Source organism: Periplaneta americana, chromosome 7 (genome assembly GCF_040183065.1).
Source record: "Periplaneta americana isolate PAMFEO1 chromosome 7, P.americana_PAMFEO1_priV1, whole genome shotgun sequence".
Taxonomy (NCBI): domain Eukaryota; kingdom Metazoa; phylum Arthropoda; class Insecta; order Blattodea; family Blattidae; genus Periplaneta; species Periplaneta americana.
Genome location: NC_091123.1, coordinates 137,031,066 through 137,049,600, shown reverse-complemented (window position 1 = coordinate 137,049,600; position 18,535 = coordinate 137,031,066). Strand labels below are relative to the sequence as shown.

The following is an 18,535-nucleotide window of genomic DNA, read 5'->3' as shown; positions in this document are numbered from 1 at the left end:
TCTGAGCTAAGTCACTAAGTTTTTTTATTGCTTATCTATTTCTTGTAATTTTATTGTTTATTAGTTCAAATTGTAACAATCAGTGGCGGCCGGTGAGGCATTCTGGTGGCGGTGTAAAAAAAAATGTTGCACGCAAATCACCCTAGTGAAAGGTGATAATCACAGCTCACGTTTACATTATATTAAATAAAACACATTAATTAAAACAGCTATTTTACCAGGCTGTGTGCAGTTAATAATGCATCTACGTAGTAACAGTTACAATAACATTTCCGAAACTAAAACCGAAATTTACAAAATATACACATAATGGGAAACTTTCTCAGTATTGTTAAGTCAGATACAAATGACTTTTATAACTAGTAAAATTACTGGCAAAAACACACGAGAATAACAATGATATAGATAATAAATGAATAAGTTTGCACTTTATTTAAACAGGCGATGAATCCAAGGCAGGAGCCTGAATATTAAATAACACATGTTCATGTCGTGCACAGATCTCATGTATTCTTAATAAAAGCATCAATACTAGCAACAATAAAGCGATATTTAGTTGCCGCAAAATAAAACAAATATTACACAAAATTAACAAATAGTGTTACATAATATGAAAAAAAAAATTATCTTTCTAAAAAGTGCCATGACTATCTCTGCATTCAGTAAAGTTAAATGGATAATAATTTACACATCCAAATACAAGTTATGTGCATTAGTTTTGAATTGGTAACATTACATTAAGATTTGGCGCGGAACTTTAACTTGTGTTTTCCTGAAAGCCTGAGCTTGATGGTTCCCTCCCTAACTTCTCCAACAACCCTGCTATCTAGCGAAGTTTTTTCATTACTGCGCTCTAGCATCAGAATCAGTAGCCTTTCGTACAGTGTGCCACGCCGAACTGGCTCCAACGTTCGGAGAAACGCTGCAAGAGTGCGTCCCGATCTGTGCTCGCGCTCGTTCAGATGACATACGAATAAAATGTGTAGAAATAAAAAACTACAACTCCTTTTTAGGTTATCATTTTTTGTTTCTTTCATTGGTGGTGCCTTGTTATTAACAATAAACGTTACACTAACAATTGAAGAATCCACTGCAAGAATGATGGATGTCACTTTCTTGTCGAAAATGAACCAAGACTGCCAATGCATATAGAATGTACATAGAGAGTTATATGGCATTAACACTGATAGTCATTGTCCAGTAATGATCGGAAAATCACAGTCAAGCTTTGAGCGCTAAGCATTTCAAACTTTCTATTGCTTCTCCAAATGACATCCATCATTCTTGCAGTGGACTCTTCAATTATAACAATAAATGTTACACTATAATAGTCTACTAAGACATTCTGTGCTGTGCAGTGTTGTCAATTGTGCTATTATAAGTTCTTCAGAGAAAGTTTTGCACTGACTCTTTCATCCAGTATTCATACAGAGTAAATCCTGCCAAAATTTCGGGGCACTGTACTGGAACGTGACGGGTTTTATTTAGTAATAATGGTGAAGGTAATACATGCTCCAAAACATGACGAACTTTCTTCCTGGAATTGGAAAATCCTCATAAACTCCCATCTTCTCCTCAACCCTTAGGCACGTGGCAGAAATGAAATAATATGACAATGACTTCAAGAATTGGCAACTGAGCTAAGTATTATTTACCCCTTGCTCGTTCCTACATTTAAGTGGTGAAGAGTGTGAGGGAAGGCCGTCATGTTTTGGAGAGAAGTAATAAATGTAAAGGTGTCGCCTTTACATGCAATGAAGGTGTTTTGGGGCCAAGGAGGTAGAACTCCATGCCTAAGTTACCTCCCATACAAAGTGAGAAGAAACTAACTACGGGATGGTAAATAGACAGAAAATTAAATAATATTATTTCCTGATATGAATGCTTCACTTGAGGTTCCATGTTAATTTATCTACATAGGCCTATTTCTAAATAAAGTCAGCTCTTCTCTCTTTCTGCGTTGTATAGGCTAGTGACCTATATTGTATAAAATTCTTAATACAGCGCATCTTCGCCATCACGTCGCGACGACCGACTGGCAAGCGGCAGAATCGCGGTCCCCCCCCCCCTCGGCCCTACCGGACACTCGATCGGTCACGGGCGTCATGGCGAGGACGCATTGTAATAAGAATGTATTATGATTATTTGAAATTATAATATTAAAACTTTCGCTTATGGACATGCTTGTTCAGCAGCTTCGTAGTCAGCGTTGAAATCTCTGGTCTTAAGGTTAACACATCGCAACTCCAGCAATCGCACGTGCAAATCTGTTTATATATCCAGTGGTGTCACTCTAATTTTTTAACAACCGGTTCTCTCCGTTAAGGACCGCAGTTTTAAAAATATTGAATGACGTAATAATAAGCAGCTACAAATAAAGGAAAACTGCAATCCAACATGTACTTCCATAACAAAATTATGTGCATAGTTTAAAATGCTGATTAGCGTCACGAAGGAGGAGTAGACATCTGACACTTCATCTGTGCGCTGAGCCTCGATACAGAAACATCGTATCGCATACATTATCATACCTACTGTACTATTCTACTCACAAATAGAATTATACTATATACTACTTACTAATTTACTGGCTTTTAAGGAACCCGGAGGTTCACTGCCGCCCTCACATAAGCCCGCCATCGGTCCCTATCCTGAGCAAGATTAATCCAGTCTCTATCATCATATCCCACCTCCCTCAAATCCATTTTAATATTATCTTCCCATCTACGTCTCGGCCTCCCAAAGGTCTTTTTCCCTCCGGCCTCCCAACTAACACTCTATAGGCCTATGCATTTCTGGATTCGCCCATATGTGCTACATGTCCTGCCCATCTCAAACGTCTGGATTTTATGTTCCTAATTATGTCAGGTGAAGAATACAATGCGTGCAGTTCTGTGTTGTCTAACTTTTTCCATTCTCCTGTAACTTCATCCCTCTTAGCCCAAATATTTTCCTAAGCACCTTATTCTCAAACACCCTTAACCTATGTTCCTCCCTCAAAGTGAGAGTCCAAGTTTCACAACCATAATGAACAACCGGTAATATACAGTAAAACCTCAATAAGATGCGCCCGCTTATTACGCTATCCCGTGTAATACGCTTTTTTTGTCCGGTCCCTGCACATTGCATATATAACGCCTTTATTGTTGCGCTCAAGTCCCGCATAGTACGCTGTTTTTGTGGAATATTTTCGATGTAATTTTCAGCAATGTAGTGTAACAGCAATGAATCATTTTGGCCATTGAACTTACTGGTGCCATTAACCTGAAAAGTATTGCATTCGACCCTTTACCTGCGCATTTAAACCTTCATATTATACAATACCCACCCTCTTGTTACGCTCTCTTATTCGACCCTTTACTTGCGCAGCTTACATTTACAACAATCCACCCTCTTGCTAATCCTCTCTTTCTCAAGCAACATTCCTCACTCGACCGTAATAAAATTCTGGAAATTTTTGCTGGTCAGTTTGTTATCTTTCAGTGTATTGAAGTGTCTGTGAGTGTTAAACGAAAAGCGCTTTTTGTGTCTGAAAAATTCGAAATCTTACGAAAGTACGATGAAAACAGTACTCTTAATCAGAAACAACTATCTGATGCATTAGGAATCCCATCATCGACATTAATAACGATAATAAAAAATCGCGACTCAATCACTGCAGCTGCAAGGTCGGGAGGGTGTAAGCGCAAGAGAGTGAAGTGTGATAAACATGAGGACTTGGAGAACATGCACACGGCAAACAGCTATAAGGGATTCTTTTCGAAAGAATTGAGCACGGTACATACGTACATACATTCATACATACATACATACATACATACATACAGTATCGTAAATGTCTTTAACGTACAGTACAGTAATTACATAATGGAGTAATACTGTATTACCTTCCATGAATTATGTATTTCAGTAAAGAAAAGTGTTAATAGGTACTGTACATAAGTCAAAATTATTATACCCGCCTAATACGCGGTCCCGGTTAATACGCGGTTTACACGCGGTCTCTTGAACAGCGTCTTATCGGGGGTTTACTGTAAATGTTTTATAAATTCTAACTTTAATATTTTTTGACAGCAGACTGGATGACAAAAGCTTCTCAACCGAATAATACCTGGCATTTCCCATATTTATTCTGTGTTTAATTTCCTCCCGAGTATCATTATATCCCAGGTATTTGAATTTTTCCTCTCTTCAAAAGATAAATTTCCAATTTTTATATTTCCATTTCGTACAATATTCTCGTCATGAGACATAATCATATACTTTGTCTTTTCGGGATTTGCTTCCAAATCTATCTCTTTACTTGCTTCAAGTAAAATTCCCGTATTTTCCCTAATCGTTTGTGGATTTTCTCCTAACATATTCACGTCAACCGCATAGACAAGCAGCTGATGTAACCCGTTCAATTCCAAATCCTCTCTGTTATCCTGGACTCTCCCAATGGCATACTCTAGAGAAAAGTTAAAAAGGAAAGGTGATGGTGCGTCTCCTTGCTTTAGCCCACAGTGAATTGGAAACGCATCTGACAGAAACTGTCCTATACGGACTCTGCTGTAAGTTTCACTAACACACGTTTTAATTAACCGAACTAGTTTCTTGGGAATACCAAATTCAATAAGAATATCATGTAAAACTTCTCTCTTAACCGAGTCATATACAGTACCTTTTTTAAATCTACGAATAACTGATGCACTGTACCCTAATACTCCCATTTTTTCTCCATTATCTGTCGAATACAAAATATCTGATCAATAGTTGATCTATTACGCCTAAAACCACACTATATACTATATACAGAAATTAAATAAAAACAACATAAACAGGAAATACACGCGTTTATAAGTACAAGGTAGACAGCCGTGTTCCTTACTCAGAAACAACTGATGTTTCCTGGAAATGCGCCAGCGTTGGTGGAGTGCTGTTCTATGCCTGCACAGAGCTTTGAATGTCTGTCCACACCGACATATTATTTGAATTATCTCAAAACGCCCCCAGCCAGGAACAGGACAAAGTGGTGCTTGTTTGTTGTAGCCCTGTGCTCCACATAAGGACCTAAAAGGAAATCCTGTACTATCTGAAGATGAATCTGCACACATAATTGTACAACATACTGTTACATCAAGTTAATTTAACAAGTACGGCAAAATGAAAGATGAGCAGAAGCCGTTTCTTCTTCAACTTTTACCCAAACACCGATAGTTCCCAACTCCTTCAAAAGTTGTTTTCCCTTCTTTCTTTTCCTGTGTCACAAATTATATACCTATCTGTCCAGGAGTGAAATGGTTGTGCTTGTTTTATACACTTATGCATGATGTTAGCCTTGTGGGAATTTTAATTTTTGAAAGTGCAGTTTTTTGTACCACACTACCATGTCAAGGCATTGGAAGAACCCTGTTACCTATTAGCAAACACATTTCATTTTAAGTAAAGAGTTCTCTATTTTAGACCTTTTATGTCAGATTCTAAATCTAGAATCTTCACCTAACTAAGTACTTGAATGAGGGTTTCGAATGTATTTTGCGTTTTTAATCTTATTGTTTCTAGTTGAACTGCGATAGATTCGGTATCATGTATCTCTGGCAGATTTAGTATTCTCCCAGAAGATAAAAGATTGTTGGTAGGCGATCTGTTGCACACTGGATCCTGTTATTCTCTCAGCAGGGATAAGCACGGTTGAAACATGATCATCAACAGTCTTTCTGATGATAAACATTTCGTATATGGTAAGATGGAGGATCCTCGATGGAATGCTTTCACGTTTCATTGCATTACCCCGATTTCTGTGTGGGATTTAGACTCAAACATAAGCGCAACTTAAATGATACTGACTACTACCGACCCAGCAGCCATAAATCATTCTGAATGTTCAATACTTTTAATGGATAAAAATATGTTCCGTTGAAAATGGAATAACAAATTGTATGGGTATTAAAAGAGGAAAACGAAGTATCTTATTAATGTGCTTAATAGTGTATTTTGTAGTTGAAAGTCTATTTACTTCTTTAAATAATATTTTGGAATAATAAACTATGGCTCAGTTTTGTGAATGCGGTGTTAGCACTCAAAAGAAAAGGGGTATCGATAGGAGACTGCCAAAGTAATTGCAGATCGGCCTGCAAACATAATATCGACGGGCCAGCTCTAAAGGGAAACAACTCAAAATTTAAACTTTTGAGAAAACTGAAGTTTAAAGCTTCATGTTGCTGTGAAACATCCAATTTGGAAACTTACAACATATTTTAAACATAATTTGAATTTGGATTAAGAATCCTCTGATTTTTCACAGTAACTTAAAGCTTCAAAATGCAGGATTCTCTAAACTTTAATTTTGAATTTTTTCCTTTTCAATCTTGGCCGTCGAAATTGTAGGCTATATCTGTTGTGACTGGCTGTACCCTTGGTTAAGAAGCAACGATTTAATAATGTGATATGATTATGTTTACTGTCGTATTAAAAAGTTAGAGAATTAAATGTTAGAATGTTAAATTCATGTTCTTCCTTTCTGTCAACCTAATTTGTTTTATCTTCAAAATTTAAGAACAGGTTCTACGAACTGCAACAAATTCAACAAGTGAATCGGGCGACTGCACTGGTGCGAACTGGCTGAATGATAACACTGGATAAATGTTCTATTCACTACCAATACGAATTCAAGCCTCCTAAACTTGTCCACAGAGTCAGTAGATATCCAGAGAACCGCAATTCTTTGCGCTGGAAATGCCGGCAAATCAGCCATTTTTATTACAGCGCACGCTATTTCCCATATGCATTTGTATAGGGAATGACAGTAGACTAAATCAGAATCAAATATTTTTAATTGTAAGGGCCATGGACACTGGCCTGAAATAAGGTTTACTTTAACTGGTACTATTACGCTGGGATTCCACGGATTCTGCTTCTGCATAGCTGAAAGCGCCACTAGCCTATAGCTTAGAATTTGAACTGTTACTGTACCTTCGTAGTCTCCGTCTATCTCGTACAGGAAGTGATGAAGATAAACCTCTAGCTTCACCAACTTCCTCCGCCCCAGCTCCATGATGCTGTCCTCCCACTTGGCGTACTGGCTGGTCGAAGGCTGGCTGGCAGCGTCTATCATCATCGGCTTATCAGTTCTTAACTTCAACTTCCTCTGCCTCAGGTCCATGACGCTGTCCTCGAACTCGGCGTACTGGCTGGTCGAAGGCTGGCTGGCAGCGTCTACCATCATCGGCTTATCAGTTGTATCAAGTCGAGCTGAAAGGTAGTGTAATTCTGAGTTGTAATCTTCGTAATACACTGATTGCTAACTGTGAAGGGGATAAATAAGTACAGTTCATCCATATGGTTATGTCGCATCCCGGTTTGTCCCACTCGTTTTTCCTGTCCTCTCTGTAAGGGCTAGTAACTGAGGTGATAGACCCTTCTCTGCAAATAAGTGTTAACTTCAGTGAGATTTATGAATTGGGAATTATTATAAGTAACTGCTTAAAGGTTTCCATACAATAAGTGTTGACTACCAATTCGGTCCATAGATACTTTAAAAAGATAGCAGGTGGATCATTAATGTCAATGCAATGTTTGTGTACTTCTTGTTGGTTAATTTTGAAGGTATTAAAGTATATGAAAATTTTGCTGTACAATTGTGTGTAAATAATCAAAATGATAATCACTGCATCACAGAGTCGGTAAGTGCAGACACGAAATACTGCGGCTACAGTATTTGTATTGTTGTGTTGAATGGGGGCAAGCTTCCTGCATGACGCAATCTGCAGTAGATTCTCGAATGTAGACTACGACTACATCGTAAAAAAATGTCCGTTCAAAAGAAAAGAAGGCCAATAATGCAACAAAAAGTAGAACATGTCCTAAGAAATGACCAGTAAACAATAAAAGACAAAAAAATGCAAATAAACACAAAATAAAAATAGGCTGTATTGATTCGTAATGAAGTGAAACGAGTTTATATTGTAGTCTGCATTGTCTGTGATGACTAAGAAAAAAAATATGATATTTCATCAACTTCCGAGCACTATTCATCATTAATCAACCCACCACTATTTTCTCCCTCATGATATTCCCATCACATAAATTCTGATTCCTCTCATTGCTTTTCAAGTTTTTCAACTTACCTGGTGGAGTGTTCATATAACACGCTGCAGTCGGTCTTCTTGTCGATCTTCTCGTCAATCGTCTCCATATTCTTGTCCATATTGTTGTCCATCTTCTTTTCTTCTCTCCGTTGCGTTTCGTCATGACATGTCCTTCCCCAGTATCCCCCACCCGGACATCCGATTGGGGGGATAGTTTACGTCCGGAATTTTTTACCAGGGAAAGACTCATCATGCCATATTTTTCATAAGTTATCTTCTTGGGATATATATAAATGCGGAAGCTTCCCATTGCTTTCCGCACACCACTCTCTCTTTCGCATCTTAAAAGATCCCAGGGGGCCCCAGCGTGGAGGTGAGGAGAGTGGATTTGACTAATTAGGCCCTCCGGACTTCACCGAAATTCACCGCAAGGGTTAAATATCAGTTCCATCAGTGTTTTTGACCCGATCGGAGACCGGGAAATCCCAATTAGCCTTTGCCCCCCTTATTGAGTCTAAGGCAGCGGTTTCCAAAATGTGCTCCGCGGAGCCCTGGGCTCCGCGAATGATTCTCAGGGACTTCGTCTTCGGCAGTTATGAAGATGACAATGTTTCTGCTTCCATCTAGTCTCTAGCGAGAAAAACGCAAACTACTGTCGGTGACTCAGGAGAAGACGAGAGCGGACTGAGGAGGAAGGGATGTGAACAGATAACGTACGACAACACGTGCAATATTTGTACTGCAGTAATCGGAAACATTGGATCTCCTTCTGTTCAACTTAGCTTTAATTTCCATACGCATTGTTACTCATGTTTCCTGTACGAGTAATAACCTGGCTACTGGGATGCTTATCTGAGCGATGTTTATAACAATCAACAGCGATAGTCAAGAAGGTCACATTCTTTCCGCTCATCTTCTCCTGAGTAACGAACAATATTTTCATCAAATGAAAATACTTTCTCAGAAAATAGTTTGCTTTTTCTTTCTAGATGGAAGCACCAATAATAGATCTACTCGTTATTGGAACTATCTCGATTTTTTTTGCTTGCCAAGTACTCGTTGATTCTCGAAATTTATTTTATGTTTTATATACCAAGCAGGCAGCGTTTGTTAATCGTGATACGTGGAATCTACAATCTATTGACTGTTATGTTGCCTCAAAATATATATCTATATATATATATATATATATATATATATATATGCTCCATGTTAATTTGATTCCAGAAGTGTTAGCTGAACTTTGGTTGAAATGAAACTGTGACTTAAGACGGGCTCCGTAATACCTAAGAGTCATCAGCTTTCAACCAGTGCTCATTTAAAGAGGGATAACAACAGGTGTAACCTTACTTTAAAGGAATTAATGCGAATTCCTTGAGATTGAGTTCCGAATATGTTGAACATGTTCCTGCTTCAGAGTCTACGATGTCTAGTGCAGAGGTACTGAAAGGAATTAAAAAACAAAATTTTGTGATTCATATTTGGACATGTAATTCTCTGAGTTTGCTGATGGACGTCCACAGTGTGAGATATGTAACAAAGTTTTGCCCAATAGTATTTCTTGGGGCTCCACGGGAAACTTTTGCTTCAAAAAGGGCTCCGCTGCTGAAAAAGTTTGGGAACCGCTGGTCTAAAACATTATACAGATCATCAATGTGAAAAGATCAACTAAAATCCGTCAGCTGGGTAGCGTAGTCGGTATAGCGCTGGCCTTCTGTGCTCGAAGTTGTAAAACAAATGTTACGTAAAAGTTGTGAGCTGAATATAATTTAGGCCTATTTAAGTAATAATTGGATGCACTTATGCAATATGGAACCAAATCCAAAATACAGCTTTTGAGCTACAGCTGTTTTAGCAAATCGTTACAAATAAAATTCTACATCAATACTATTACGAAAGTAATGATTGCATTATTAACATTCTGACATGCTCTTTCAGATCAATGGTGTAGCTCGCATCAGTATTTGACTCACACAGAGTAGAAGGCCAACATTGGAGTTGGTTCCATATTGCTTATTGCAAAAATGGATATTGGCACTTGGTTCCTTCTTGTGTGATTTGAATGAGAGAGAGATGAGGCAACATTCTAGTTCAAATCCATGTTTAACACATTATTATTGGAAAACTAAACATCCGAGACACTAATTGTGGGATTACAAATACAATTTAAAAAATATATATTCATTAGCATTTGTTCATACATTGACTTATCATTCCAAGGTGAAGTCAAGGGGACCATCGATTCCATCAACATCATCCTGTCCACACCTGTGGAGTAAAGGCTAGCGCGTCTGGCCGCCCAGGTGGCCCAGGTTCGATTCCCGATCGGGGCAAGTTACCTGGTTGAGGTTTTTCCGGGGTTTTCCCTCAACCCAATATGAGCAAATGCTGGATAACTTTCGGTGTTGCATCCCGGGCTCATTTCACTGGTATAATCACCTTCATCTCATTCAGGCGCTAAATAACCTAAGCTCTTAATAAAGCGTCGTAAAATAACCTACTAAAATAAAAATTCATTGGATTTTCTTCTGCAGTTACATATTTGATACCTAAACATCTTCGGTTCTACAACGTTCTTTGATACATTAACATTACTCTTGTTCCTATAATATAATATAATATAATATAATATAATATAATATACCGGTAATATAATATAATATAATATAATATACCGGTAATATAATATAATATAATATAGGGTAAACTAGGGTCTGTTGGACAGTCGGGCATGTTGGACACTCTGTATTTTAACGTGTTACCACGCCACTTGTGGGCACCACATTCTGCTAGAAGTCAATGACGGAAGTAGCCCCACTCGTGCCTTCTTCAGTCATTGCCTTCTAGCTGAATGTGGTGCCCAGAAGTGGCGTGGTAACACATTAAAGTATGAAGTGTCCAACATGCCCGACTCTCCAACAGACCCTAGTTTACCCTAATATAATATAATATAATATAATATAATATAATATAATATAATATAATATATCACTCCTATTAGCAAAAAATTGTATTCAAACTCCCATATTTACACAAAACAAACATGGGAACTGACAGCTTGAAGTTGGTTCTAAATTGCAAAACACTGCACTATGGATTCTGTTTTTGGTGGTTAGTTCAGATCTCTCTATAGGGCAGCACGTTACAGATAGGAGTTGGTTCTATTTTGTATAAGAAACTATAGACATTAAGACACATTTTGCAATAGAAATCCAGATATTCATAAAATGGTGGTTGGTTCCATATTGCATAAGTGCATCCAATTATAGGATTAATAGAATTCTGAAAAAAAAAAAAAGTTGTAACTTCAATTTTTATATTCGTGTATAATGGGGGACACACATGTAGACATGGGGTAATTTTGATTGTACTACGAAAGCCCCATGATTCTTGGTGTCCCTGATTGAAATTCTGTCTTGCAGAGCTCACATTTGACGTGAACGAGAATTGCGCGTGAAAATTATCTATGTGCTGTGCACTTATGTTTGGATTGACACTAAGGACAGGTGGCCTACACATTGCGAAACTTACAGGCGTACAATAAGGAATCTCCAATTTTTTTCCGTGGTTGATACTTTTGTACGCAGTTTGTAACAGCTGGTGTTGCCTAAGTCCCAAAAGACATAAAACCCTATACGTAAGAACATAGCCTACTGTTTTATTGTCATTAAAATCTACATATTTCCACATATTCGATCATTCAAGCTATCAAAAACTCTCTACACACTAATTTCAAGAATTAAGGAGAATCACCCGTTCAAGATGTTATGAAAATGGAATACATTAACATGAATATTTCTCAAAGCAAAAGCCCTATATTTCTAGAGGTAAATAATGTTAAACCCTCAGTTTCCTGCTACTGCAGTGCGGACCAGGAATGCTGCTGGAGTAATAGTTCGTGCTAATTCAACTACTTGACGTAATAAAGACGATGAAAGCCCCTAGGTCTTACCTTGTAGTCCACCATCATTAATTCCGTAGCGTCGACCTGGTTGGCGAGCGCTGGCCTTCTATGCCCAAGGTTGCGGGTTCGATCCCGGGCCAGGTCGATGGCATTTAAATGTGCTTAAATGCGACAGGCTAATTAATGTCAGTAGATTTACTGGCATGTAAAAGAACTCCTGCGGGACAAAATTCCGGCACATCCGGCGACGCTGATATAACCTCTGCAGTTGCGAGCGTCGTTAAATAAAACATAACATTTTAACATTTAATTCCGTAGCCAGATGTTCGACTGGGATAATTGTAGGGTCCCACTACATGGGCTGCATGCCGATGCCTTCCCACTGCATGGGCTCCTGTTGTTCCTACAAAATTTCGGAAATGTGCAATAATAAATGGTAAACTTTTCTTCGACGAGGGTGACGTTTTAAGGGCTATAAATGCTGTAATTTGGCTCACTTCAGAACAAATGTAATGTAGGATGTCCCCTGATGTAGGTTGATGCAGTAAATTAGTCTTATTTCTGAATAAATGGATTCTATGAAACATTTAGAGTTCACTTTCTCTGAAAATTTTCTCTGTAGCAGGTAGACGTCTCTGCAAACCTACAATACTGCAAGAAACGTCGATGATCGAATCAGTGAATTACATGTAGATTTCTGGAATTGTTTCGAAAGTTCTGAGAGACTTGTACAGCCGTCTAAAATTTTCGGAACGCTTGGAATTTAATTTAACACAGCTAGTGATAACCGGTGTAAATGGAGTACGGAAGAGACTCGCCTGCTAGGGATGTGAGTTTGATTACACTTCGTCTGATTGATTAGTCTATATATATGCATATATTTCTTTCTTTCTACGCTCTCGGAGGCAGTGCCGAAAATGCAGTACACAGTGCAGCTTTCCACATTCTAACGTGGAAAGATAAAATGTATGCACGTTCTTTTTTTTTTTTTTTTCCGGCAACTTGTAAGTTTGTTATTTAACGAGATCACTCAGCGTCGACTGAATTGGTGAAATGGAGGTGGTATTAAAGCAAAATGAATCCATGATGAGCTACGGGATTATGTGACCCAAGCAAGTGATCAGACCAAGTGGGCTATAAGCAGTTATGGGAGTCAATATATTTCAATTTCTATCACTGTTGAGACCGTTTCGATAGTAGGTGCACCAACGAAGAAAGATGAGGGACCTACGATCAGTTCGTGGTCACTTGTAAGACGGTTCACGGATGTATTTCCGAACAATCTTAGTTCCGAATGGTCTTCATTCCGAATGCGTTGTTCCCGAAACCAAATATTCTCGATTCCGAAATGGAAATACCTACAATCGTATAAACAATGTTTACTGAATCCAATGCTCTTCGTTACTTAGTAAGAAAATTCTTAAAAATTCGACATTATTCTTCCAAACTTTTAAGTACCTAGTAGTTCAGCACTTATAATGCAGGCGATACCAAAAATGATCCGAAGAACCAAAGGGGGAAAGATGCTGTTGTTGGAAGGATATGTATATTATAAAAACAAAAGCGGATCAGCAGGGACGGAGTATTGAGAATGTAGGGGGGGGGGGGGAGGAGTCTGCGTAAAAGTAGTCACTACTGCCGTTGGTGGAAATATTGATGTCACAAAATGCCCTTCCAAGCACACGCACCCTCCCAATAGAGAAGAGGCGGAAGATGAAATTGTGAAAGAAGGACTGAAGCGGAAAGCAGCAGAACATCCCGAGCTCCGTCCAGCTCAAGTATTATGCACCGAATTACGGCATGTTCAATCGGGAGTGCTGGCATTGCTGCCAGAAAGAAGTAATTTAAACAAGGCGATGAGAAGAGAAGGACAACGCCACTTCCTACCTAACCCTACTGCATTGAAAAACCTTGCAGAGATCCCAGAACTTTACACAAAGACACTGAACGGGGTACATACGTTGAGTTTGGGAATCAACAGGATCGAATATTAATATTCTGATCAAGAGAGAACCTCAAGCTGTTGATGCAAAGTACAACATAGTCTCTTGACGGAACATTAAAGTGGGTCCATCCTTATTCACAAAAATCTTCACCATCGTGGGCATAGAAACAAGGCCATCTCTCAGACAACCAGAGCTGGAGCAACTTGCTTTGCCTCTCGTTTACGCGCTCCTGACTAGCAAGGAATACAGTGACACCAGCGAATAGGGATTATAAAGAATGGACACTGAGCGAATTTTCCTGTGTTTTGTTTCTCTGTGCACCAGCGTTTAGTTCCACTTTCAAGCGCTAGAGGTTAGTGTAATCGAGCATACGCTAAGATAATAATTGAGAACAGAGTTGAGACACAGGATACAAACATCGCCAACCTTATTGCATAATCCAGTAACACTTTGCTTCAAATAAATTCAAGTTAACAGCTTTTCCTTATTTCTCAGTGAGAAACTAGTTGTAATAATAATATTTTATATTTCAGATATAATAAATTATATTATAAAATTACGTATCGAATTCGTTTAATATTTGTATATAATATAATATAGTATATGGTTTTACTTCTCGTAAAAGTTTTGTTTTTCCATTTTCAGCGCTATCAAATCATTACATATTTTAATTGTTGTTGGGGTCAACGTCTCAACTGTCATTATAAAGGAACTCTAGAATCTAGACATTACAGTTAGTGACGGATTTATTATTTTATGGATCCAATTTATTTAGTTGAGTACATAATGTACCTAGATGTATCAATTATATGTGTTATATTTCCGCTGTGTCGACTGCTAGCTGGTGTGATGTCAGCGCCAACTCTAGGGAGAAAGCAGAATCTCACGCTTTAGCTGGCTTGAAGGTCATTGAAATCAGTCCGGCTACATCAAAGCTACCGATGCAAAGTGTCCATTCTTTATAATCCCTATTCGCTGGTGACACTGTGAATACAGTGTGGTCATTGGAATTGGGCACACCTACCCGCCGCCATTAAGATTCCAAACTCTCTGATGACTATTATGGAGCTAACACGAAATTGTAACCTAATATTAATGTATTCACAACTATTGACACGCAACTTCTTTAAATAAGATCTAAAGTATATACAAATAAATATACTGTATTACCTATCTTACGTGTTTCCTGTGCGTTTATGTGAAATAATATATGCCCGAACTGTAAAATTAGGTTATGTTAACTGCATGGGAATATCAAATGTTTTATTATTTTTTAGTATTGAAACTACATGTGGTAGGATATACAATAAACACACACATATTCCCAGTTCAGATAATTATTAATAATACCATATACCGTACTGTAATTACAGTGAAAAACAGATCATACATATACACAAACAATTTTGGGAATTGTGAAGGATGTGTAACTAGTGATTTTGAGAGACGAGGAATTGTCAAAAAGTGCTGATTTTTCATGACTAGAAGTTTGAATAACGAGGATTGTAAAAATAATAAAATGATATTGAAAATGTTCAAATATTGCATGAAACCAGATGATGCAGATAATCTAAAAACTCATGAAACAAGTAAGTTTTCTGTGAAATGAAGAGGCACAACACTTCACGTGAACGCAAAATGCACATTTCACTTCACTTAGTATATGCAAGGCATACCGAAAGTTTAAACAAACCTAACCTAACCTATTGCATATTTGTACATGCAAGGCATAGCCTACCAAAAGCCGTAAATATTTGGGTGACACGTCCTTCACAATAGCCCAAATTTCTGAAACTATAAATCACTAGTCTCTTAAACACAAATGAACAACAAGGTCAGGAGAATGGTTATGTAGACCTAAACAACTAATATATAAATCTGTAGGAATTGAATAAAATATTCCAAATGCTGTGCATAGCAACACCTTACTCTCTCTTTTCAGCTTAGGCCTAGCGTACCAGCTATTTTAAGCCTAAAATGTGAAAACCTGGGACAGTTTGTTGTCTTATATTATGACAAGGAGAATATGAGTTGCTTTAACATTCTGAACTTCATGCAGGAAAAATGTTTTCAAGTGCATAATAAGATATTTTACAATAGCTTAATATTTACTAAAAGTGTGCTCTGATGTACAGAAAAATTTGAGTTAAATTATTAAGAAAAACAAGCAGTTCTCTCTGAAGCACTTAATACTTGCAAATCCAACATAATATTCTAATGAATGATCATAGTGAGACAACCGTGTCTAAACACACTTCACAAGTTTTTATAGTTTTCATAATACTAAAGATTATATATCCACAAATAGTGTATAATGAACTCAATTTACTGTAACTCACTTTGAAGGCTCGCAGTCGGTTTCATTATCTCAATTGCTCATCACATTACTCTTCTCTTGTAAAACATCTCGGAAGCCACTTAAAAATTCTTTGTCATCCTCACCATAACTACCATATTAAAAAAAACTGTGACACATATTAGTCTTGAAGTATTCTTAAACTGGAAACGCATTAGGAGTAACTTGTTTTTATCTCACTACCGGCACAATTAAACACATTTTCTAATCTTGTGTGGAACGTGATGTCAATATCCTCCATCCTCTCGGATTTTCCCCACATAGATTCTTCAAAATGTAGCTACCTCACAAAGGACAGAGCTCTCTGTAGGAATCCTTTTCTCACATCTGGCTTTAAAAGTCCAGGCCTTCCTACTCCCAGGATTCTTAGTGAACAATTTCATTACAAAGCCCTTCTCGAGTCGATTTGTGCATCCACAGCGCACATCCAACCGTATCTGTAATAAAAAAACCGCATGTGAAATAATTAATATATTTTTATACAAATTTTGGAGCAAGTGTAGAATATTGTGGTTCCACAACAGACAGAAAATACATTTAAATATAGCCTAAGCTAAAATAGTATTTGCATAGTGAAATATTATTTGCCTACTGTGCTTTACTGAAGAACATTTTGAATACCGGTAAATATTTATACAGATTAAATTGTGATATGTGCTTATAATTTAATAGCAATAAAGAGTTTTCATTGTAATTGTATAAAGTTTGTTAAGCTTAAAACTTTTTAAAAATGTCTTATGTAGTTAATAAAGCTTAAATGTACTGAATAGTAAGCCTAACCTATATTTCTTTCAAGATCTTCTGTTTCATAACTTGTTAAATATGATTGAATATGGAAATAAACACTGAAATAATAGAGTATATGTCAGCCTAATATAATTTCTGACTTTATCAGGACGACTGCATAAATATTTAATTATTTCAAGGAAATAATAAAATCAAAAATATAATGCCATCAACTGATGTATGTTTTCATATTTTGCACTATAGCATAAAATGAATACTTATATCTATATATGTTAAACGAATTTAATTTTCTTTTCTTGAAGGTATATCCATAAAATGAGCTGATAATCGGAAATAATAATAATAATAATAATAATAATAATAATAATAATAATAATAATAATAATGGCTTTATTTAACCTGGCAGAGTTAAGGCCTTAAGGCCTTCTCTTACACTCAACCAGGATTAAAACTTGCTTACACAGTTGAACATAAAACTGTATCGGAATTAAGTAAATACATACTGATACAATTTAGGTACATACTGAGATCAAAAGAGGTAGTTACATAAAATTTACCTCATAAAATAAAAATAAACATAGTGAAATACATATTAATGTTGTTAGAATCAAATACGAATCACATAAAAACAGAAGCCGATAATTAAAAAAAAAAAGTACACAGTAAAAATAAAAATAAACACATTAGTATACATATTAGTACTAGATTACAATTAAGTAGGATTTACATAATTAAACCAGAAACCGACAATTGAATAAAATGTACACAAAAAATAGATTAATAATAAAAAAACAACAACACAGTGGGATACATATTGGCGTTAAATGATAAATAAACACGATTTAGATAATAAAAATAAGAAACAAAAAAAAAAATAAATAAATAAATACAGTGGAACACATTCCATTAAATATTTGCAACGCGTTAGGTCTGGCAACTCATCATAAGATATTTTTCTAATTTACATTTAAAGGAAATTAAAGTTCTGCAGCCCTTGACTTCAGGCGGCAGAGAATTCCAGTGACGAGAAGTAGCAACAGTGAAATATGAAGAATAAAGAGATGATGTGTGCAGTGGTATTTCTAGCATGTTATCATAATCCTTTATTTTTCCATGTTCTGAAGACCTGTAACACGGATTCTAAGTACTTGTTTGGTATCTTAATGGCGGCATTGCACCACGTGACTGCAATACCAATCAGGAACGATACGTTCAATGGCCACACTGTATTCATAAAGTCACTTTAGCAAGGAAGAGAGGCAGTATATAAGGTCCTTGAAACAATCTTACAGTCCTTTGAACAAGCCATCATAAATAGTGTAACAACTGTTCTTCCTGATACCCACGTATCCACGTGTTTCTTTACTTGGGACAGTTGGTCTATCGTCGAGTACAGACAGATGGGCAGCAAAGGACCTACAATGATGGTAATGGCCGCCAAGTGAAAATTGAGACACACATGCTGCTGGCAATATCTTTCGTGCCCCCACAAGATGTTGCTCAGTGCTTCAGG

General features: G+C 37.1%; 1 protein-coding gene and 1 long non-coding RNA gene across 4 annotated transcripts in view; both read right to left on the bottom strand.

Moving 5' to 3' along the window:
• Nucleotides 1–12,169: 12,169 nt before the first annotated feature.
• LOC138702797 (uncharacterized) overlaps nucleotides 12,170–18,535 on the bottom strand; it is a 142,849-nt gene continuing 136,483 nt past the window's right edge. The window contains exon 8 of the mRNA XM_069830095.1: nucleotides 12,170–12,376. Within this exon, the coding sequence (XP_069686196.1) occupies nucleotides 12,326–12,376 (51 nt within the window). The 3' untranslated portion in view covers nucleotides 12,170–12,325. The remainder of the gene's footprint in view (nucleotides 12,377–18,535) is intronic.
• LOC138703466 (uncharacterized) overlaps nucleotides 15,168–18,535 on the bottom strand; it is a 63,710-nt gene continuing 60,342 nt past the window's right edge. For all 3 annotated transcript variants that reach the window (XR_011333181.1, XR_011333179.1, XR_011333180.1), the window contains one exon: nucleotides 15,168–16,712. This is a non-coding gene — a long non-coding RNA (uncharacterized lncRNA). The remainder of the gene's footprint in view (nucleotides 16,713–18,535) is intronic.